Raw genomic sequence first — 22,495 nt, forward strand, 5'->3', positions numbered from 1 at the left:
GGGGTGCTCTGGCTGTGGTGTCCAGAGCCTCCAGCCGAGCTGACGCGGAGGAGGCGGAGGAGGGCGGGGACGAGGCTGAGGCTGGAGAGATGGGGAAGGGCGCTTTTAGAGCACGCATTATAGCAGCCCCCAGAAGCAGGAGCGCCTCCACCATTGAGCACGGCCCCTGCCCAAACGCCGGCTGAAATCATAGTTTTGCCTCTCACCTCCTCATCCCCTCCGCGCCTCGCATCGAGCCCCTCCAAATTTGGGTCGCTGTGAGCCAACCCGGCGGTGCCGGGGCTGCCGGGGCAGCTGCCTGGGGCGCCTTCCACGCCGGCACGGCGGCGTCAGGGGGCGGAGGCCCGGCCCACCCCTGCCCGGCGGGAAGGCTGTGTGGGCGTGGGCACCAGCCGGAAGCACGCCCTGCCAGCTGGGAGGTGCGGCCCTGTGGGGGGTGGGCGTGGGCGGGGCCTCACTGGATCGACACCTGGCGGTCACTTGACACCCTGGCGTGCCGGTGGGCGTGGCACGGGTAAAATGGGGGCGGGCATAACGGGGAAAGAAACAGGGTTCGAGAATGGTCAGAAAAACCTTTCTCCAGGGGCATCAGCGCAGCTGCAACTCAGCACGCTCGCATCTGCTCTTCTTCCCGAGGCCGGCGGCTCGCCTGGGAGTGTCCTCCTTCACTAGTGACACCCACTGTCACCCCCCAGTGCGTGTGGGTGCTGGGCACTGAGAGGGCAGCAGCAAACGGCACTCCTGGGTAAGATGACTGGGTTCACAGCCTTTTGAGCTCAGGTGAGACTCTAATCAAGGCATAGACTCAGAGGCGTCAGCACCGAGGGGGAGGCCCAGGTTCGGGTGCTGCCTGATGAAACTCAGTTTCCCTGGGAGTTTGCACCTCATCCCGGAGCCTGCAAGTAAGAGCAGGAGGCAGAGCCAAGGCTCACGAAGAGGCACAGACAGGCGCAGCTGCCAGCAGGCCACCAGTCCCCACCCTCCCCGTGCCTCTGTGCCCCAGCACGTTTACCTTACCAAGCTTCCCAGGCTGTGTTGGGGTCTAATGCTCCCCTCTGCTTTTGTCTTTTAAGCCCTCACCTGGACGTCCTTCCTTAGCTGGAGGGACAGGACGCCTGGTGGGAGAGCAGGGCTCTCAGAGGGAGGAGACTCCGATCTGGTATGGGTGTCCTGAACGGCATGCAGACGCCACAGAGCCAGACCAGCCTCTGGGAGCAGGGCAGGTGGGGCTCCTCCCTGGCTCCTGGGTGGGAGGGACCAAGGGATGCAAAGCCTCCCAGTCAGGTCCAGGGTGCACAGAGGGGAGTCGGCGTGAGGCAGCCCACAGCTCCCGGGTGCAGCAGGCACCTGCTCGTGCTGGCTCTGCCTCTGCTCTGGGCTCACGGCCTGCGCTGCCACCTTGGCATCCACAGCAAGATGCTGCCTAGGCGTTACAAAGAGCCGGGCCCAGGTCCCTACTGGGAACCTCAGCTGGGACTGCCCGAGCTCCAGGTGAGGCTGTGGAGGATAAAGCTCTGACCTCATCCAGACGACAGGGTCGGGCGGGACTCCACTGACGGGGGCCCTCCAGCTGAGCAGGTGGGCAGCCGTGAGACCGAAAGGGAAGCAGCCTTTCCAACGCACAGATCAAGCTCTTGGAAGTGTGGGGCTCCCCACCCGCAAAACAGTGTGCTGAGTCAAACTCTGCCCTGTCTGGTGCCCCATTTCTGGCACAGCTCAAAAGGGGGCTCATGCCAGTGTAGGTCCATTTGATTCCATGGGAATCTTTTTTTTTTTTTCCATTAAAAGTTTTCATTTGTGCCTTAACAGAGGCACTGGGGATTGCACCCAGGACCCTGTGCGCAGCAAGCACGTGCTCTACCACTGAGCTGCACCCCTCACCCCCTCCGTCAGAATCTTGAAACCCAGAGTGTTTAAACAAAGGAAGGGGAACAGAGACAAGGAGTCGGGGTGGAGAGGACCCCTGATGCCAGTGAGGCGGGACTGGAGCCTACTGGGGGCTTGGGGACTGTGACTCTCAGCACTGCACTTCACTGCTGTCCGTGGCTGGGACACAGGACCTGCAGGGGACACAGTGTAATGGGAGGGAAGGGAAAAAGTTGGGGGGCAGGACTGAGTGACACCTCATTACATAAACCTCACTGCCTCTTAGGCCTGGAGGAGGAGTATCCCGCCCTGGGGTTCGGGCCAGATTCTCATTTATGCAGGAGAGCCTTGACATACCCTGAGGAATGCCCCCGCACTCTGGGTTTCCAGCTCTCGGCGGCTTCAGTGGCCTCGTGCTGACACCTGGTGGCCACTCCTAGGATTACAGCGCACAGCTGGAAGGTCTTAGAAGAGGCAATTTGGGACACCCTGGGGAGAGGGCGGTGGTGGGGGGGGCGACAACATCCCCCCTAAAGGGGGCGCCTCCACTGCAGTTTCGGGGTCCAGGTAGGCTCTGCACCTTTGCAGTCGGGTCCGAGGCTGTCATCTGCCCCCACCCTGGCATTACAGAACTGATGGTGGACGGACGCCTAAGGAAATTCTTCCCCTTGGGGGCTCCTGACCCCAGGGGTGTGGCGAGGTGGGTCCCCAAAGCACAGAGTAAACCTAGGGCGCCTTCCTGAAGCATCTGCTGTGTTCTGAGAATTAGAGAAAGCTATATTGTGTTTATATTAGAATAAAGTCAGACGTATTACTGAGGGGCTCTGGAGCAGAATGTGGGGACCCCTGCCTTGAGGCAAGATCCCTGAGACCAGCAGGGGCGCTGAATCTGGTGCAAAAGACACACCAGCTCCTGGGAAGGGTTTTCTAAATCTGACCCGAGCCCGCCACCTTGTGGCCACGTGGAGAAGTGCAGTGGCAGCCTTGGCTTTTCCAGAAATCAGTATTGCCATTAGGACCACTTTACAAACTTGGGAGAGCAGAAGAGGAGGTACCAGAACCCCGATCCTGAGCACACCCATCGCCCCGAGAGCCCCGCACCATCTTGTATCGCCCAGCCACCTCCGCGCAGGCGGTCTGAGAGCCCAGGGTGAGGCCGCAAGTTCTCAGCGGGAGGACCGAGGGGTTCATTCTGCGTGCACACACTGCAGTGTATTCAGACGGGGAGGCGAGTGGGCAGGAGGCTGGTGCAGCTCAAATCCTGCTCTGCCGATGGCCCCGGGACAGCCTGGTCACCCCAGGCCTCCACGTGCCTCTGACATCACAGGCTCCACGTGCTGGGGCCTGGGAGCCTGCAGGCCAGCGCAGGCTCCCAGCACAGACCGCGTGCTAACACACGTGAAGGTATCTCTGCCCCCGGCTCCCCCGCCAATGGCACGCAAACATTCTTTCCAGCCCCAGTGGCTGGCAGCTGGGCCCCTCCATCCCGCCTGAGAGGACTCTGGAGTTTGGGGAGAGGGAGACCAGCCAGGTGGGGAACCTCACCCCGGCCCTGGGGCACATGGGACGCCCTGGGTCCCCTGGGTCTTGCACATTCCTTCCCCAGTCCTGCCCTCGGCTTCACTTCAAGACGTGTGAGCCCTCTGTGACCCCAGCCCTGGGCCTCCCTTCTTGGGGAGCTGGTCCTTCCAAGCAAGGGCCCCCGACATGCCCACTGTCCACCCCGGTAATGGTGGGGTCTGCTGCTTTGCCATGGAAGGCCTGTCAGCTGTGCCCTGTCTTCACTGCCCAGCGGAGACACAGACCTACCGAGCTGTCCCAGGCACTGAGGCCTAGAGAGGGTGAGCGGCTTACCAGAGACACCAAGCAAGAAGGTGCAGGAAGTGCCCAAGGCCCACAGCCCTCCCTCAGCCGCCCTCATCTACATGCCCCGCGCACAGAGGATGATGCAGACACCATGGCAACAGGCCTGGGTGGGGACTCCCCACGCACACACATCACCCTAGTGGACCCTCAGCCGCCAAGTCAAGGTGTCTCCTGGAAGGAACTAAGGCGCAGAGATGTTGAGCAACTTTCCCAAGGCCACACAGCCATGGGCAGCGGAGCAAGAACCCAAGCCCCAGCTGCTCGGCCCACTGGCGCTCACCCTTCAGCCCGGCTCCAGCCCAGGGTGGACACCCCCGCTGGCCCCCGCACACTGACGGTGTCTGAGGAGGTGAGGGCCCCACAGGACTTGGCCCATTGTGTCCTCCAGAGGGGTTGCTACACCTTCTTTCTGGCCAGGGCCTGGAGGACGCTGTCTCTGTGTGAACATGTCCCCACTGTGGCTCCAGGGAGGGTGGCACAGGCTGTATCTGACCTGCAGCAATCCCTGGGCTTGGTCTGCACCCTCGGCGGTGACAGCCAGATGTGGGCTTGACCCTAAAGTTGAGGCACCTGTGTGGGGACACAGGACACCTCCTCCAGGAAGCCTCCCAGCCTGCCTGTTCTGACCTCCTCTGACCTCTGCAGCACTGCCAGCCCTCCCTTCTCCTGTTTCTCAGGTGGCTCTCCCTCCCCCAGGGGGCCTGGCCTTTCTGCCCTGTCCTTGTCCACAGCTGGACCTGGGTGGAGGAAGCACCCCCAGCAGGTGACCAAGGGCAGACCCACTGTCTAGGCCTCAAGGGAGGAAGGCCACCTTCTATCCTCTCCGTGCCCCTGCCCCTCGGAGCTTTCTTTGGACAGGCTGAGCTTGTCAGACTCGGGGGTGCCATGGAGGGCCAGGGGAGGCCGGAGAGGCCAGAGCCATGAGCTTAGGCCTGAGGTTCACCTCCTCCCAGCTCTGCTGTCTGCCCACTGAGTCACCACATGCGACCCAGAGCCCAGAACCCGAGGCCGGAGAGGGAAGGGAATTTCCAAGGTCCCACAGCCAGTGGGCCTTGGATGCAGGAGGGGCAGGCCGGTACCTCGAGGGAGGCCGGGCTGGGTTGGGGCCAAGTCCTGAAGTGAGGCTGGACTTTGAAGAAGACAAACGTATGCTTTGACACGCTGTGTGAACGGCCACAAGCTGGCAGGGCTGCCGGGGTGCCGGCTCTGTTTTCCAAAAACACAGATGGGCTGGGAAGGGGGTCAGAGTGAGGACGGTGGAATGTGGCCCCTCACCCCCCCCAACACCCCATGAGGTTCTGATGGTCCAGCAGCCTGGTGCATGTGGGGCTGCGGTGTGGGGTGGGGGGCACCTAGTAGCTCACGGGCTCTGGACCCATGGGCTAGGGACCTGGAGGTCCACCTTTGTCCCTGGCAAAGCGCAGGGCCAGGCGTGGCTGGGAACGATCCTGTGACCTGGACCCAGGGGCCGGCTGCCTGGGGCCACACCTGTGAGCATCTCTGGGTGAAGGGAGCCTGCAAGACAGCACCCACGTCTACCCCCATCCTGAGGGCCCAGTGGTGGCCCCAAGACCCCGTGTCTCAGCCTAGTGCCTTGGAGGGTGGGGACAGTGGGGTGACCGCACTAGCCCAGCTCCTGGGAGCAGCCTCAGTGACCCCTCCAGGGACTTTTGGAGACAATCGCGGGGGTCTGTGGGTCAGCTCCCGACAGCAGCAGGTAGTAGGAGGTGGGGGCTTTGAGCTGAGGTGGGTGGGGCTGGCGGGCTGCCTCGGGGGTGAGCTGAGGACCCGAGGGGTGGGGGCTCCATGCTCTGCTGTGGGGGCGATGGAGGGGCCCTTCTGCCGACCTCCACTTTCGAAGGAATCTGCCGCGCTGTTCTGGCTCCGAGGCCAGAAACAACAGTGCGGGAGGGAGGGGTGGGCCGGCCACCCCCACACCCTGTTTTTCTGTTTGCTATCTCCACGGCTCCCAGACCCCTGACCACCCCCTACCCCCAAACATTCTTTCTGGAGTTGACCTCTCCTCCCAGCTCTGGGTGGGGAGATGGGGTGGACGTGGGAGACATCTAACCTTGACCCCGCCGGACCCCCACCTGACGCCTCCTGGGCCCAGGGTTCCCGCCCCCGAAGCCCCCACCTCATCTGAGCCCTGTGGCTCGAGTGGCCACGGCGGCCACAAGCAGAGGGAGGGACAGTGACACCCAGCGCAGGTCCCGGACACCCTCAGCAAGGCTCCGGCTGGGCACTGCTCAGCTGTAATGTGGGTGCTGGAGGGGGCCGTCCCGAGGACCCCCGCCCCAGGTCTCCGATTCTGGGCCTAGAGGGTCAGACTCCCACTGGAGACATTCCTAGAATGCTGGGGACCTGGGACGTTTGTCCAGCTGCTCCACCAGGAAGCGGGGGCCCGTGAGAGAGGGTGTGGGCTTGACAGGGGTGCTGAGACCGCGGACACCTTCTTGCCTTCCTAAACCTCACGGCCTCCAGGGCCCAGGTGGCCGGCGTGTTGGGCAGTCCCCCACGGGCCCTGTGAGTGCCGCCAGGAGGGGACGCAGGCAGCAGCAGCAGACCCCTGCAGAGAGGGCCACCCTCCGGGACACCAGGCCCCGAGCAAAGGGGAGTGAATCAAAAGTTGGGCTTTGGCGCCCTCTGCTGGTTCTCTCTGTGAATGACCGCTCTGACCACCTTGCCTGGCATGGACAGGTGTCCTCCCAGTGAAGCCGCCTGCACTGGGGCCCCACCTTGCCTGGGTCCCGGGCCAGCCCCCCAGGATGGGGACCCACAGCCTAGCTGGACACAGACACCAGCTGGGGCTCGGCCTGGGCTCTACCAGCGGGCCTTTTCCAGGAGCTCAGGCCACTGGTTCCTGGCTCCCTTTCTCCAGGCCGGCCCCAGCCAAGTACCAAGCCCTCAAGGGCAGGGGTCCCACTCCAGCATCCTTGTGTCCATCTCCCATTCCCCCTCAGGATCTGCTCAGGCCTGGGGAACAGCGAGGACAGTAAATATTTGCTGCCAACAGGAGAAGGCAAATACAGCCCCGACGGCCAGGTGGAGGGAGGGAGGGGTCAGTTCATCTGTGCCAGGACCAGATGCAATCCAGGGAGCCAGCCTGGAGGCAGCTACACTGGCAGAATGTCCTTAGTGGGCTGGCACCAGACCCAGCCTCAGTCTCCCCAGTAGGAACACATGTGCTACTGTCCCCACCCCATGTGGCATGTGTGACAGTGGGGCATGGACAGGCTTGGGAGCAAGTGAGTGGGACGTGAATGTGGGGCTGCACTTGGCGCTTGGACTCCCACTGCCCACGCCAGGGGGACACAGAGCTGGACCACCACTGCCAGCCCCCTGGGTGAGTGAAACCCAGACCCCCAGGAGAGGCCAGGTCTGAGGGCGCGGGAGACGTGCCCTCCTAGTCCCCAGAAGGGGCGGAGCCTGGGCCCAGACGGGCGGCAGAGCCGCGGTCTGTGCGCCTGGCTTCCGTGGGGTGACGTGGAGGCTCTGGGAAGCAGGGGCGCCTGGGGTTCGGCCCTCAAGGGGGTGTCAAGCAGGAAACAGAGTCTGGTCCTGCCCTTGCCCCTGGGGCCCAGGTGGCCCGGGCAGCCACTGCTCCCTCCTTCCATGAGCTCGCCCGTGCTGGGTATGGAGACCCCCCACCCCACCTGTTCAAGACCAGTCACCAGGACCCAGGGGCTGGTGAGAACGGCTGAGAGGAAGGTCTGGATCTCTGAGCTGGGGTGGGGCTGGTATCAGGAGGGGACAGGGGACAGGCCCCAGCCCAGGCACTTGGGTGGATTGCCTTCCCCACCATGTAGACGCAAGTCACCACAGGGAGAGGCCCTCAGGCGACACTCCCCAGGCCCCTGCACCACGTGGGGCCAGCCGCTCCGTGAGCCCTGTCGGCTGCGACAGCCCCCCACACCTTGGGACCCCAAACGTCTGGTCCCTCTCTGCAGAGCCTGTTGGCACCTGAGGGGGCGGGGACACCCCTGGGTCATCCCCAGGGTCTCAGAGGCCGACAGGGCCAGCCAGGACCACAGGCTTAATGCCTGGAGGGCAGCCTGACCCTGACTGACTGACCAGCTCCCCTGTCCTGGCCGCGCCCGGCCCAGCCTTGGGCACTTACATACCTCAGCTCCTGCAGGGGCGCCCCTGCCTCTACCCGTGCAAATGGGGCCGCCTTGGTGACCCCATGGACAGCTCGCTGCACATCCCAGCCACCTCCTCCCCTCCTCTTCCGGGTCCAGTGTCCGGCCGTCCACCCGCCTGCCCAGCCCTGGCCTCCACTCCAGGGGCGGGGCCCGCTGGGGGGCCTGTGACATCTCCCCTGGGTGGGGGTTGTGGATGTGGCCATGGGGACCTGGGTGAGAGCCTTAGGGTTGCAGGGAGGGCTGCCCAGCTGGCCGGGCCCCAGCAGGAGAGCCTGCTCTCGCCTCCTGGCTGGCCTCTGAGGGGTCTGCCACCACCGGGGCCCAAGCGTCCAGCCCCAGGCCCAGCCGCCCCATGGCCTGGCCCGGGTGGAGTCTTCAGGAAAGGTGCAGATTGGTTTGGCCTGGGTGGCTGGCAGGCTGGCCAGGCCTTGGTACAGCCAAGTCACCCTCTGACCTCCCAGGCCACGGCCAGCCCAGGCAACCCTGGGGCCCTCGGGTCTGCCAGCAGCAGCGGGGCGGGCGGCCCACGGAGCCGCCGTGTGCGGCATGGGGGCTGGGGAGGGGGGCGTCAGGACCCTTGAGGACAGGAGCTCGCCTCCTTGGGGGGCACTGCCGCGGGCCCACGTCCCCGTCCGCCCACGTGCCCGTGGGCGCCCGTGCAGGTAGAGAAAGTTTGGAGGGGCCAGCGCAGAGAGAGCAGAAGGGGGTCTTGGGCAGGTAGGCCCAGCCTTCCTCGCCCCCTTCCCCCAGCCCCGCAGCCCCCAGGCCACACAGACGACACCAGCAGGGCTCATTCAGGGGGTTTATTGCAGAGCGGGGGCGCGGGGGGCCGGGGTGCCGGGTCGGGGGCGGCCGCCTAGTTGCAGTAGTTCTCCAGCTGGTAGAGCGAGCAGACGCTGGCGCAGCACTGCTCCACGATGCCGCGCTTCTGCGGGCGCCCCTCCGGGCCCAGGGGCTGCAGGCCGCCCGCACCCGGGCCTCCACCCAGCTCCACGCCGCCCACTGCCGAGAGACAGCCAGCCCTGGAGCGGGACCCTGAACGGGCGGGCATCCTCTGTGCCCGTCGCGGGGCCTGTCTCCCGCCCACCCCCACCCGCACCCACCTCCCCGCAGCCTGTGCAGGACCGAGCCCCCTCCCACTGCCTCGGGCTGTGTGTGTGGGGGGGTCCCCTCAGGGCAGTGAGGTGTCTCCCACAGGCATGCAGGCAGGAGGATGGGGCACCCCCGAGACCCTCAGCCCCCAGGGCTTGACTCACTTCATAAAACCCCTCCCTGAAGCCGCTCTTGTCGGAGGAGAGGAAGGAATGGGGCTGAGAGGGGTAAGATGGGAGTGGAGGGGACGGCGAGCCCACCCTTGGGGTGTTGTCAGGGCTCAGCCCCCAAAGAGCTGGCCGCTTGAGGATGTGACCAAGAGGGAATCATTCTCCTTTTTAAAACCCCTCCTGACCGCCCCCTGGGCGCCAGCTGGGATCCGGGGCCGGGGGGCAGTGGGGACAGTGGGGGTCTCACCCTGAGTGTCCTCCACCTCCCGGCGGGCCTTGGGCGTGTAGAAGAAGCCGCGCTCCCCGCACACCAGGTACAGCGCCTCCACCAGGTGTGAGCCGCACAGGTGCTGGTTAGCGAAGGCCCGGGCGGGGGTGGGCGCCCCGAGGGCCAGCAGGGCCAGCAGGGCCAGCAGGCGTGTCCACAGGGCCATGGCGGCGGGGCGAGGCCTGGCAGACGGGCAGGGTTAAGGCCGTGCAGGGACCCCCGGGACCCCCGCCAGCGCCCACCCCCGAGGGCTCCAGGAGGAGGGGCCCACACCCTGCTGCCGGTCAGCAGAGCTCGGAGCCCTCCGGGACACACCTGCTTGCTGGCAGCCTCGGAACGCAGCTGATCCAGAGGGCTGGGGGCTGCTGGGCCGCGCTGCGGGCTTTATAGCCCCCGGCCCCCTCCTGGCTCCTTAGGGCCTCCAAGTGGGTGGCAGATGGCGGGGGTGGGTGGGGGCTGAGGCTGCAGTTTCTGGGCCATTTCCTTGATGCTGGGTGTGCGGGAACATCTCCGTGGCCGTCAGCACCTCCTGAGGCTGCGTCATTAGAGCCTTAATGAGGGGCCTGCTGGCCCAGCCCCCCAGCTCGGAGCTGGGGGCCAGCGTCCGCAGGGACCAGCCCCTCCGGCCTCGCTCGTGCCTCTTCCGCACTTGATCCAGGGAGTGGGGTGGGAGAGAGGCCCTGGGGCGGTCCAAGGCCGGGGCGGGGGGCAGTGAGGCACGGTCTCCTCGGCTCACGGCCCCATCCTCACCCACCCCGGCTCCCCCACAGCTCCCAAGAGGGCTAGACTCAAGGACCAGTGGCTGTGAGGCCCCCCAATCCGATCCCCATTTCTTGTCTTCGGTGCAGGGGCCGCAGGACTGGTGAGTGGGGCCCCACCACGCCCCACCCAGGGCCCCTCTCGGGCCCCCTCTTCCTGGAGCCCCTGCCTTCTCTTCCTGCTGGCCCTTTTCAGCCCGGCTCTCAGCCCCACTGCATCCCCTGTGGTGCCCCCGCCCCCCTGGACAGGCACCTGGAAGGAGACCGGAGCTTACCAGCCCCCATTGCTGAGGAAGGGGCTGGGCCCTGCCTTCCCAGGACATCATGGTGCCCCAAAGCCCCTCTGCAGCCAAGGGATACCTGAGGGTCCCTTTGAGAGAAGTGTGTTAAGGCAGAAGGCTGGAGCCCAGGGGTCAGCTGGGCCAGAGGGAGATGAGGCCGGCCATCAGCCCTTCCCTGGGGACTCAGTGGGGCTTGCAGCCATCAGACATGGCCCCATTTGGGGCCTCACAGGTAGAAGGGACGTTGGTACAGGAGGGCTAGTCACAGACAAGATGCTTAAGGTACAGCTGATGGAAGGACAGACTGCCGGGGGTGCTGGGAAGGAAGGCTTTGCCCAGGAGGGTCTTGACGGATGAGCAGGAGTTTGCTGTGATTGGCATCCTAAGAGCTCAGAGCCCACGCCATGATGGTGTGCCGGAGGAAGTGAGCAGGGCCGGGAAGACAGGCTGGTGCCCGCATGTTGCAGGAAGTAAGGAGGCAGCCACCTCCCAGCCAGCCCCAGGCTACGCTCTCCAAGGCCCTGGAAGATGCGGGGGGCTCTAGGTAGAGAACCATGTCCAGACCTCTCGAGTAAGCAGAGCCCAGAATCCAGCCCCACACCCACTTTGCTGGGGAGACTGGGGCCCAGAGATGTCACCCGGGGACCAGCTCGGCTGGTCCGCTGCCAGCACCCATCTAGAAATAGCCCTGGGTCCTGCTCCGGGCAGGCGGGGGCTGCGCCTGGGGTCCCTGGTCCTCTGCCTGCTCTCACAGACTGGCCTCTGCAGCCCCACCCTCCTCCCAGTGGGACATCGGGCTTGAGGGGAGGGCCCAGCCTGCAGCCCTGCCTCAGAGACCACCAGGGTGAGCCCTGCCCCCCAAACCTAGAGCAGGTGGGGCTTCTGTGGGCCAGGCCCCCACCTCCCTGCTGGGACCCCACGGAGACGCAACCGCTCAGCCAGGCCCCCTGGGCCTCTGGAGCGGCTAGAGCTCAGCACGGGCTGGTCCTCCGGGTGAGCAGGTAACCCAGGCCGGGAGGAGCCTGCTGTCTGGTGCCCGGGGAGGCCTCCGGAGGTGGGGAGGCAGTGGAGGAAACCCTGAGCAGGGCGGGGAGAGTGTGAGGGGCTGTGGCCCTGAGCCTGGCGCAGATACTGACACCGACTCGGGGTGGGTACTCAGAGGGGCTTTTTCTTTTATTGTGGTTGCAGACGGGCAGCACATGCTGGACGCGGCACGCAGCACAAGGACACCTGCAGGCAGAGCTGGGAAGCGGCGGGAGGGCGAGCGGGCGCAGCAGGCCCCTCGAGCAGGGAGGGTCTCAGGCTCTCAGGTGCCCTGTGAGCACCAAAGGGAGGCGGGAGACCCGGGGGGGCGCCCGGCACCTAGCTGATGGCGTTCAGCGCGTGGGCCAGGGTGTGCAGCTCGTCCTGGATGCCCTCCAGGGAGCGCCGGATGGCGTGGGGACTGTCCAGCACATCGATGGCCAGCGTGTATGGGTCGAACTTCACAGAGAAGGGGCGTTGGATGCGGGAGGCGTAGCTCCTGGTTGCAGGGGGCAGCACAGACCCCCTGTCACCCAGTGGAGACTTCGAGGCACTGGGGAGACGGGGAGGAACTGGGGCAGCTTGGGGCAGGGTCTGTGGCCTCCAGGAGAGCCAGAGGGCTGGGGGCCGGGTCTCCCTCATCACAGCTCAGAGCTCCCAGGACTTTTCTGAGCCTCCTGGGCCCCAGAAGCTCATTCTGTCCAACCACTCAGACAACACAGGCCTCTGAGGCCTCCTCCAGGGGCCAGGGGTAGGGGGCTACAGTGGGGAGGGACGGGCCTTTTCCAGCCAAGCCTCGGCCACACCCTCCACCCCCTCCCTGCTCCTTCCCAAGCTTATGCAGGCTTCCTCCTCTGGGATGGCTTCCAGGCTGTGTGTCCTGGAGGGTCCATTACGTCCCTACCCCCAAGCCTGTGTGTGGGATCCAAACCCCCTCCCTCCTCTCCACATCAGGCACCCAGCCCCGGGCCTCAGTTTCCCCTGTGACTACAGGAGCCTGTCTGGAAAATAGGCCCCTCCCAAGGGTGAACGGGTCAGGTGTTGGCTCCGCCCTCCTCCCCCCAGCACTGCTGGTCAACCGCAGCCCCCTCTGGAAGCTCCCTGCTCCTCTAGGCTCCCCACCCAGGCCCTCAGCCACCCTGGCCCTCCTCCTCTGTCCCCGGCTGCTCGGAGGGCAGGAGGCTGGGAAGGACCCCACACATCCACCTCACAAAGTCAGTCTCCACTTCCTGAAAGCCTGGCCTTGACCTGGCCCCCAGCCCGCAGGTCTCCCCTCCCCAGTCCTTCTGGGGTGCTGTCATGGGAGGGAGGTTGGACGCCAGGCGTTCGCAGGCCTGGCCTGCTGGCCGCTTCGCCCCGCTGCGGGGTACAGGGGAGCCCGGCCTACCTGAGCTTGTCCCTGGCATCGCTGAAGCTCTCAGACAGGAAGTAGACGGGCTGGTAGGTCTGGTCCTGGTAGGGCTGCACGGCGGCTGCGTCGGGGTCGAAGGCCCGGACCTCGGGCTCCTCCGACAGGGAGTGCTGGCGGGAGGCCGGGGTCTCGGTCCTGAGGGGACTGGAGCCCTGTGGCCTGACCCCCTGGTGCCGACCCGTGCCCCCGCCCCGGGGGTCTTCCCGAGGCCTGGGGACAGAGTGCGTAGAGAGGCCAGGTTTCTTGGCCCCCAAGTAGGGCAGCCCCTTGCTCCAGCCTCCCGGGAGGCCCGGATCCAGGAGGCACGACGGAGGCCACCCTCCTGCCGGACTCCGGCCCCAACCCCCTTCCGGGGAGGGTCTCACCAGGAGCTCCCCGTAGGAGGACAGCAGCCCCGCGCCGTAGGCCTTCACCTGGCCGTTCTGCTTGCACAGTCCGAACTCCACGGTGAACCAGTACAGCTGGTGGGACAGCCGGCAGGGTGGGCTGGGCGGCCACTGCAGACAGCGCAGCCCCCTGCCCCCAACGTGGTCCAGGCACAACCCACCCCAGCAGAGCTGAGCCAGGCTCCGGGCTGTCACCAAGTGAAGACCACACTCCTTAGACAGGAGCAGAGACCTCAGGCGGGACAGGACGGCCTGGCCTCAGCCCAGGGTCTTGCAGGGGAAGGAACCCACCGTGGACAGCTTCTCAATTTCCTCATCCGACACCCCCAAGGATGCGAGGCCGATGTCCTGAGGAGGGAGGAGAGTGGAGGGGGAGAGGCTCAGCCCACCACTGCTTGGGCGCTTGTGTGGGGTGAGGGCGCTGGGGGTGTCCACAGCCCCTCCAGGGGTCTCCTGGACACTGCCGGGGTCAGGGACCCTCCTGGGATCCATCAAAGGCCCTGGACCGCTCTCTGCTGTTCCTGAGAGAGCCAGCAGGTGGCAGTACAGGCCGCAGGATTCTCCCTGGCTGACCCCTGGTGACCAGCGGACTGGGGGAAATGGTTCCTGCTCTTCACTGTCCTGAGGTGGTCTTCCCGACGGGCCCGAGCACACCCCACACAGCCCACCTGGCCCCGCATTCCAGGACGAACAGTCTCCCTGAAATCTCATGACCTAAGCGGGCACCATCCAGCCTGGGGGTGGGGAGGGGCAGGAGCGTCTGTCACTGGCAAGCGCAACCCTCCAGCTGCTTGGCTGACAGCCTGCCCCTGAGGCCTCGGGGACACACCTGGGAGAACTGGGCGAAGGTCCGGTCGGCCAGCATGGGCACATGCCCCAGCAGCTCGTGGCAGCAGTCCCTGTCGGGGGAGGGGGCAGTGGGTGGGGCGGGGGCCCGGCGGCAGCCTGCCCTCTGCGCCCCGTCCCCTCCCTGGCAGTCCGCGGGCCCCGGGTGGTCTGGGCACTCACGGCTCCGGGGAGTGCATGGGGGAGGAGGCGTGGCGGATGTACTGGGTGCACTGGAACACCCGGAAGGCCAGGCTGGCCAGGAAGTCCCGGGCGGACAGCAGGCCGGCCACGGGCCGCAGCTGGAAGCCGGTCCTCTCTGCAAGGGCCGCGGGCGGTCAGGGTGCCGGTGCAGGGCGGGGGGTGCCCCAGGCCCTCCCGCCAGGCCCCCCTGCGATGCCGCACCCCTCAGGAAGCGGGAGACGTCCTCCAGCTGGGGGATGCGGTCCTCCTGGTACCCGCAGAACCGCTCCAGCAGCTCGAAGGCCTCCAGGTACTCCCGGCAGGCGTGGGTGGTGTAGAGGCCCCGCAGGGTGGAGTAGACCTGCTTCCTGCGGGCGAGGGCCTCAGGCTGGCCAGGCTGCCCCCTCCTCCCCGCCCGGAACCCTGCCCGCATCCAGGAGCCCCCCTCGGAGGTGCTGTGCTCTGCCCCTGGCAGCTCCGGGCAGCCTCACTGCAGGCCTCTTGCTGCCCCTAAGGACCCCGGCCACTGAGCGTGGCCTCCACTCGTGGTTTAGGGGGGTTTTGGGGGGCTGGGGGCCCTTGGGAAGACCCTTCTCCATCTGGCCTTAGTCTGTCCTGCCCACTGCCCTCCACATGGGGATTCTGGGGGTCTCCCTGGGCCCTCCTCGTCCCTGCCCTGCCCCTCCCCTGTAATGGGGTCTCACCAGGTGGCAGTCTCCTCGGCCGTGTACTCCACGTGGGGAATAGGGTCACCTCTGGGAAGGAGGCTGGCAGTCAGGCAGGGCCCCCGGGGAGAGCGAGTGGGGAGTGGACAGCAAGGGGCTGGGCTGAACGCCCTGCTGGCTGTGTGGCCTCAGCCAGTTGCTCTGTGCCTGGGTTTCCTCAGCTGTGACTTGGGGACCCAGAGTCTGCGACCACGGTGACAGGGAAGATTACGGTGCTGGTGACAAAGACAGCCTCCCCCCACCCCGGTCCAGTGTGAGGCTGCAGGACGGGGCCGGGGCCCCGGAGAGTAAGGGCGGGGTGGTCCTTACTGCTTGTACTGGAAGGCTATCGCGGCGATCGCCTTCCTGCGCTGGCGGTACGCCTGGTCTGAGAAGCCCTGGCGGCACAGTGGGCCCTGCTCAGAGGCCGCCCTGCTGCCCCCACGCCCCCCCCAGCCCAGACGAGGCCTGTGACGCCAGCAGAGCGCCCGGGGACTGCACCCAGCCCTGCCTCACGGCTCTGCCGGGAGCCGGGCAGCAGACAGACCCCCACAGTCCCAACCCGGGGTCCAAGCTCACCGCCCCAGCCGTGAGTACATGGGGGACACGATCGGGGCCAGGAGGCCCGGGGAGGCACGGCTCACCGGGTGATCCAAGTCCAGGTCAGGATCAAACTTGGTGACCAGGTGGTGACACTTGTCCAGCTCAGAAACCTTCCTTGGGAACCAGAGGACTTCACAGAGACGGAAGGTAGAAGGGCCACCGTGAGTGTCGGGGCCCTGGGGGAGGATGGACCGCCCTGGACGCAGCCTTCGCCTGGGCTGGGGTTGGGGGTGGGGGTGAGCCAGGCCTGGACCCCGGTGAGGAGAAGATTGCGGGAGGGCCAGAGCCGGCCAGGAGGGAGCCCCCAGGCCTCACTCGTGGTCACTGTGGGGGTTCCCCTGTGGGGCGCTCTGCACCCTGACATCTCAAGATCACGTGGTCGCACTCAAGGGCAGAGGAACCGGCCTCACCCTTGTTCTCCCCGACGCCACGCACGTCTTCTGCCACCCGGCGCACGGAGCTGAGCAGAGCAGGCAGGGCAGTGCTGGGCACCTCACAGCGCACAAAGTACTCCAGCTGTGGGCCCCCCGCCCGTGGCTTCTGGGCCGGCCGCGTCTCCAGGTGATGGATTTGGGCTTCAAATGTCTTAGGGAGCAAAAGCAGGGAGAGAGAGGCAGAGAGAGATGGAGAGACAGAGACAGAGGGGAAGGAGAGGGGTTGGGGCGCGGGCACCCAGGGGTCCGCCTGCCCCGCCGTGCCCTGGGCTCCTGCTGCCGGCAGCCCACAGGACCGTCTTCCAGGCTCCGGGCAGGTGCCCGCTGCCTGGGTAGGCTTCTGCTGGGAAAGGGTTTGTCTAGTTTTTCTGACAGCAGTTGTCACAGAGCCCCCTTGCCCCAGCCTTCCCCGCAGGGTCTTCTGTGGGTCCCCTGACCACACCCAGACAGCCTGGCTTCCCAGGCCGCTGGTCCTGCCATCCCTGGTGGCCTCGGCCTGGTCCACTAGCCAAAACCAGGGCTTGGGGGTGAGCCCCCTGAGCCCACTGTGGCGAGGTGAGGTGGCTCAGACCCCCACTAAGTGACACTGAGCGCCAGGGGCTGGCAGGGAGGGCCGGCTCCTCTGCAGCTCTGTCGCCCAGCAACGGGGGCGCGTGAGTCCCCTCGGGCCCTCGGGCGGGTGCTTGAGGAGTCAGCTGTAAGGTCGTTTGGGCACCTGGGCCAGGAGCCAGTCTGGTGTTGGCCAGAGCAGCTAATGCAACCAGCTGTCACATCAGCCCGAGCCCCGCCGGGAGCTGCACCCCTCACCCCCAGTGTGAGATGGGGGGCCTGGGGGGCTGGGGCAGGTCTTGGATCCCCCAGAACAGGGGGGTGTGGTGAGGGGCCGTGGGACCCCTGCCCTCATGGCCTGTGGACACCAGCCCGCAAGTGGGCACGTCTGCCCGGCCGCCCTCACCTCCAGCGCCTTCACGGCCCGGGACAGCGAGGGCGGCCTGGTGGGCCGCAGGGAGAAGAGCAGGTTCAGCAGGGCCTTGCCGTCCCGCTCCTCCAGCGCCCCGACCTCCGGGGCCTCCCCGGGCTCCGCCGAGGCGGCCGCAGCCTCCGCCTTCTCCCGCTCCTTGCGCGCGTCCTGGATGAGGCTCTGCCTTCGCCCGACGAAGCGCGGGGACTGTGGGGACAGAGGCGCCAGCTCCCCCCGCCCTCGGCCGGCTCCTCGGAAGCAGGACCCGGCTCCGGCGTCTCACCCAATGGGCCGGCTGGGGGGCCATAGCACGGGAGTGGGCCAGGGAGGTGCCGAGTGCCCCCAAACCGGCTTAGGGACCGGAGGGGTGACTCAGGAGCCGCTTCTGCTGCCCCTGGGCTGGGAAGGGCTGAGCACGTGGCTGGTGTCTGGCTCCCTGGGAGGGACCCCTGCCCCAGCCCCATGCAATGACCTCTCTTCGCCGTCCCACCCTCAGCGCTCCCTCACAGCACAGGGCCTGTGGCCACACTGTATCCACAGGCTGCCCCTGAGAGCGGAGCCCCTCGGGAGATGGTGCGTCACCCCAGACCCCAGCCTGGACGGAGAAGAACCCCCCAGTCTGGGGCTCACCACTTGCCGCTGAACTTCCAAGAAGGGTCTGGTGCCCTCGGGTCTTGGAACATGACTTGGGGGTGGGGAGGGTTCTGGAGAAGCCCCTCCCTGCTCTCCCGCTCGACCACAGGGTGGGGTGTGGACAGAGCTGGGGCCTCCGTGGGGGGAGGGCACCTCGCTGGGAGCCTAACGGGGGGGAGGGGGCGCTCTCTACCCCACGGCCGGTCCCCTGAGACAGTGCCTGCAAATTAAACTTCTGGAACCCAAACCGTGTTTTCATTAAAGGTCTATAAACGAAAGCCATTTTAAACCTGCAAGAAGCTGATTATTCCGAGCCATCTTGGAAGGCAGACTTAAGGCCCCTCTTCCAGGCTGAGGAGCCCCCACTTACTCACAGAGGGGACTGGCCCAATAGGTCTTCCCAGCATAGTCCCCCCTTGAACTAGAGGGCTGACCCCAAGAGTTGGGGTTGCTGGGGTTCAAGGCAGGAGATCCCACGTGGAATCAGGGAAAGCGTGCCAGGTAGATGGACAGATGGAGGATGGACAGGTGGGTGGACAGATGATGGACAGACAGGTGGACGGATAGACGTATAGACAAGTGGATGGACGGATGGTGGGTGGACAGGTGGGTGGGTGGACGGATGGTGAATGAGAATCACCCTGGAGCCAAGACCACCCCTTGGCTCAGCAGAACTGGGGCCCGTGCCCCGTCTGCCCAGCACTTCCCACCATGAGCTACTGCAGGGCCAGGGACACCTACTCACAGAGACCCCAAACACCCAGGCACGGGGTTGCCCACCAGGTCCGGGCAGGGGAGGTGCCAAGCCTGGGTCTGGGGCGTCCGTGTGGCCCCTGTGCCCGGAGCCGCCGGCCAGCCTTTGGGGGACACCCTTGGGCTTCTGGTTCATTCCGGCCGGCGGGCACCAGCCTGTCCTCTTACCATGATGGCCTCGGCCTGCTTGGCGTCCAGCTCGGAGACGGCCCGGCGGAAGCCCTTGGCCTGCGGCGTGGTGGCGCTGGGAGTGGGCATGATGCTGGCGAGATCGGGGCTCCGTCTCCCAGCCCTCTGCCCAGCGGCCTCTTATAGGCAGAGCTGACGTCAAAGCCCCGCAGGGTCCCCCACCTCCCACCTCCCACCTCCTTCGCGTCCCTCGCCTGCTGCCGCCGCCTGAGGGAGGCGGGGCGGGCCAGGAGCGGCAGGCGCGGGAGAAAAGGCTCCGTCCCATTAAATCTAATTGCATCCTCTGTCGCAGGCACCCAGGCAGGCGGCTGGCCCTTTCTCTGAATCATCTTGGCTCGGGCGGGCGTGCTGTGCGGGGCTGAGCACGGCCAGGCCCCTCAGCCCACTGCCGGTGGGGTGACAGGCCAGTACGCAGGGAGGTGGTATTCTGGGCACCCCACGGTGCACGTGGCACAAAACCCTGAACTTTGGTAGCAGCTGTTCCAGAAATCCAGACTCACATGTTAGGAGGCAATTTGCCTTTTCCAGAAGATTCGTCACCAAATTTCCCAGTAGGGTCCCAAGGCTCCTTCTCAGGAGGAGCGCTACCTGCTCCCCGAGGCCCCTGTGCCCGGAGCGCCAGGCACATCTAGCAAGACCCGGAATGTTCCGGCAGGGCCCAACCCCCAGTGCAGAGGAGGACCAGGGATGTGGGGACAGGGACGCCTCTAACAGCTGTCCCCCCAGCTCCTGCGGGGCCGTCTCCTCTGAACCGCACCCCCGCAGGTGCTCCTCCACCCCTCGCGGCCCACCACTAGCCCCCAGCATGCCCCCCAGGCCACCTGGCCACTTCTCTCTCGGGATGTCACCACCTCAGGGACACACCTATCCCTGAGCTGCAAGGGCCGGTCCCCGAGGCCACACCCCTTTTTCAGGTGGCCCCTGGCATCACCGGGCTCCCGGCAAGAGTTTCTCCTGAGTTCCATGCACAGTGTTCCCTCTGGGCTGTGCCACCCTGGCCCCCACAAGCAGCCAGGAGACCAGGGGAGCGCCAGGCAGGCGTGAGTCCTGCCTTGTCTAACCGCCCAACCGCCCACCCCGCTTTCAGGCAAGGCTTTGGGAAAGGTGTGCGGACATCCTGGCTGTGAGGCCACCAGCATCTCTAAGGTCTTTTGGGGAAGGTTTCCTCTCTCAAAAAAGGAAACTCTTGGAAGGGAGGCCCCCCTGTGCCTCTGGGCATTGTGGGGTCAGCAGGGACCATCTAGGCCAGCGTCCTCTGCACCCCCAGAAAAGGATGGGGTGGAGAGAGGGAGGGCTGCCTGGAGGGAGTGTGTGTGTCGTGGCAGCCACTAGAGGTGGGCTTTCTAGTGTCTGGCTGCCCCAGGGGACATACTGGACACAGCAGGAGCCACGGCCCTGGACTCCCCCTTCCCCACCTCTCCAGGTCCACCCCAACTGTCCACCTTCCCGGCACCTCTCAGACCCCTAGGAAGCACCTAATCTGCATCACAGCAGCCAGCCAACGCTTCTCCTCCCAGACCTTCCCCCAAGAGATCGGACCATGTCAGCCCCTCACTGCTCAGTCCTCTATGGCTCCCCATTGCCCTGTGGAAGCAGCCTGAGTGACTCCCCTCCCCTCCCCTCCCCGATCTCACCCCCGACTATCCCCACTTCCTGCTCCAGGAGGGGTTGGGGCTCCATGACACCCAGACTGAAATACCATTCCTCACCCGCTTCTTCTCCTGGTGAACTCCTAGGCCTCCCACAAAACCAGCTCGGCTACCATTCGTTCTGCAGCGCTGACCCTTTCTCATCCCTGTTGTCGACCTCCCCCTCCTCTGCTCTCCTGGATTCTTCTTCCTCCTCTGCAAATTCCCTGAGGGCAGGAACTGGCTTGGCCCTCGGCTGTATCCCCATGCCTGGCACAGACCCTGGCCCATCTCACCTCCTAGAGTCTGGGCTCCTGGAGAACATGTCTCCGTGGTCCCTGCCCCCAGGGCCTGGCCAAGAGGAGGTCCACAGGGATGTGTGCCCTGAGAGGGTCGGCCAAAGACCGCGGTGGTGATGGTGGGGCTGGCTCTGTGCGCTGGGATGATGTGGAGGGCTGTGGGCTTGCCCTGCCTTGGGCTGCAGCCAACCTGCCTGAGTCCCCAGTGGTCCCCAGGTGTGGCCCGGCCTCCACGCCCAGCATCGGCTTGCTGCAGCCCTGGACAGGTTCCCTGCTCCCCCAGGAGCCCCCCAGGGCTGTCATTTGTCCTCTCCTGGGGGGGCTGCTGGGGGCCCCTTGATGACGTGGGTCCAGCCTGTGGTGGCCCGCGTGTTTGCTCAGAGGGGGCCTGGGGCAGGGGGGTGACCTATCCGCTGAACACCGCACAGGAGGAGCGCAGGCCTCCACCACCCGGTGTGGGTTTAGCCTTTCAGCAAATGTCTCCACTGATGCAAATGCTGTCTGTAACCCCTCTGCCTCCCTGAGCCGGCGCGCCTGCATGGGAGCTAGCTCTCTGGATCTGCCCCGGGCGAGGTGGCCCCCAGGTGGGACCGCAGGCCAGCACTGAGGGCAGGAGAGCTGGCCCCTCTGGCCTCTGGGCCACACCTGACCACGTGTCCATCTGCGCATCCGTCCTGGGAAGCCTTTTGCATACACCGGCCCCTCCGGGGCTGGCTGGCACTGGGCCCAAACCTGGGGCCCCCGAAAGCACAAAATTAAACTCTCCCCCAACAGTGCGCAGTACCCTCCTCCACCCCAGATGGCGAGGGAACCCAGGGGGGCCCCCAAAAGCCCACCCCCACCAACATCCTCTCCCCTGGTTCTGCACCCTGGTCTCCTTCCCACCCATGGGTCCCCTCTGGCCTGGGCCTCCTGGGGTGATTGCAGCATCTACCCTCAGAGAGGTGCAGCCGCTATAGGCCCATTCTACAGACGGGAAAATGGAGGTACATGATTTCTCGGGATCACGCAGTAAGTCTTGGATCCCAGGTTTCCATCTCCTGAGTCACAGCTCTTTCCAGGACCCAGTGGGGTCCCTCCCCAGGGGCTGAGGGGGTTCAGAGCCCCATGCTGGGGAGACAGAGACCCCAGAGGCCAACAGGACTGGAAGGGCCTCCCTGGGTGAAGGTCAGGCAGGAGAGAGCCCTGCGGCCTTGACACAGTCTGCTGGGGAGGAGAGCGGCTGAGCACCGCGGGAAGGGGCGGCGGGTGACCAGGGGAGCGCAGGGCACGAAGGGAAGGGAAGCCGGGATGGGCACGTGGCCGTGGCTCTGCCAGCCCCTCTGTCCTTCCACCTGCTCCAGGCCTCGCCGGCCCCGCCGGCCCCACCTGCCTGCCTGCCAGGCGCCTTCGCCCCCTCTGCCCGCACCCCTCGCTGGAGCGGCCCTCCCCTCCCAGGCCCGCTGAGACTTCCAGCCACCTCGCCAGGCAGTCAGGGGGCGCTGAGCTGCAGTGTTTTCTCTCTCAACAGGCGAGGCCTCCAGAGGACTTAATAGCCTGTAATGACAGTGTGCCCACTCCTGGCATCGGGCCGGCACCTGGCGAGGGGCCGGGCAGGGCAGACTGCGTTCAACCTGCCCCTCCTCGGCTTCCAGGGCCTCCGGCTGCTCCCCAACACTGGCCTCGCCGGCTGTGGGACCCCTAGTCCTGCCCTCCTCCCCAGAGCCAGGGCGCTGCTCCGGGAGTCCCCAGCCTAGGACTCTGCAGGACCTCACTGTCGAAACCCAGGGGCAGACGGTGAAGGGAGGTGGTTCTGGCAATCCAGGGGCCAGAGGTTGCTTCCACCATATGAGCAGGGAGGTCTTCGTGTCCCAGCACGGCATGTGCCCTGGGAAAGGCTCCCATCTGTGTGACACACACACCTCCAAGGACTCGAGGGCACTAAAGGTGTCACACTGCCTGGGCTGTCCCCCTGCCCCTGTGGTTCTGGGGGCTTCTGGGGACAGTGAGGCCTATGTCCCACCCCTCCCCACAGAGC

At 66.0% G+C, this 22,495-nt stretch overlaps 2 protein-coding genes across 2 annotated transcripts; both read right to left on the reverse strand.

Moving 5' to 3' along the window:
* Window positions 1-8,733: 8,733 nt before the first annotated feature.
* INS (insulin) lies at window positions 8,734-9,576 on the reverse strand. Its single transcript, XM_031447937.2, has 2 exons — window positions 9,387-9,576; window positions 8,734-8,879 (listed from the first exon to the last, which is right to left on the reverse strand). The coding sequence occupies exons 1-2, from the start codon at window positions 9,571-9,573 to the stop codon at window positions 8,734-8,736; spliced, it is 333 nt and encodes a 110-aa protein (XP_031303797.1). The 5' UTR covers window positions 9,574-9,576.
* A 2,021-nt stretch (window positions 9,577-11,597) lies between these two features.
* Window positions 11,598-18,632, reverse strand: TH (tyrosine hydroxylase). The gene is made up of 13 exons (XM_031448546.1): window positions 18,531-18,632; window positions 16,971-17,183; window positions 15,992-16,166; window positions 15,623-15,711; window positions 15,309-15,376; window positions 14,979-15,029; window positions 14,497-14,642; window positions 14,275-14,410; window positions 14,096-14,165; window positions 13,558-13,614; window positions 13,246-13,341; window positions 12,857-12,990; window positions 11,598-11,968 (listed from the first exon to the last, which is right to left on the reverse strand). The coding sequence occupies exons 1-13, from the start codon at window positions 18,618-18,620 to the stop codon at window positions 11,809-11,811; spliced, it is 1,485 nt and encodes a 494-aa protein (XP_031304406.1). The 5' UTR covers window positions 18,621-18,632; the 3' UTR covers window positions 11,598-11,808.
* Between the last annotated feature and the right edge of the window lie 3,863 nt (window positions 18,633-22,495).

Source organism: Camelus dromedarius, chromosome 12, assembly GCF_036321535.1.
Source record: "Camelus dromedarius isolate mCamDro1 chromosome 12, mCamDro1.pat, whole genome shotgun sequence".
Lineage (NCBI taxonomy): Eukaryota > Metazoa > Chordata > Mammalia > Artiodactyla > Camelidae > Camelus > Camelus dromedarius.

What these genes read in the sequence shown, in the direction of transcription:
- INS (XM_031447937.2), bottom strand. Translation starts at nt 9,573, where the DNA reads ATGGCCCTGTGGACACGCCTGCTGGCCCTGCTGGCCCTGCTGGCCCTC. An exon ending in GGAGGTGGAGGACACTCAGG is followed by an intron (nt 8,880 to 9,386) that starts GTGAGACCCCCA and finishes GTCTCTCGGCAG; the next exon opens with TGGGCGGCGTGGAGCTGGGT.
- TH (XM_031448546.1), bottom strand. Translation starts at nt 18,620, where the DNA reads ATGCCCACTCCCAGCGCCACCACGCCGCAGGCCAAGGGCTTCCGCCGG. An exon ending in TGGCGTCGGGGAGAACAAGG is followed by an intron (nt 15,712 to 15,991) that starts GTGAGGCCGGTT and finishes GTCTCTGTGAAG; the next exon opens with TCCTCTGGTTCCCAAGGAAG. An exon ending in AAATTGAGAAGCTGTCCACG is followed by an intron (nt 13,342 to 13,557) that starts GTGGGTTCCTTC and finishes CTGTCCCACCAG; the next exon opens with CTGTACTGGTTCACCGTGGA.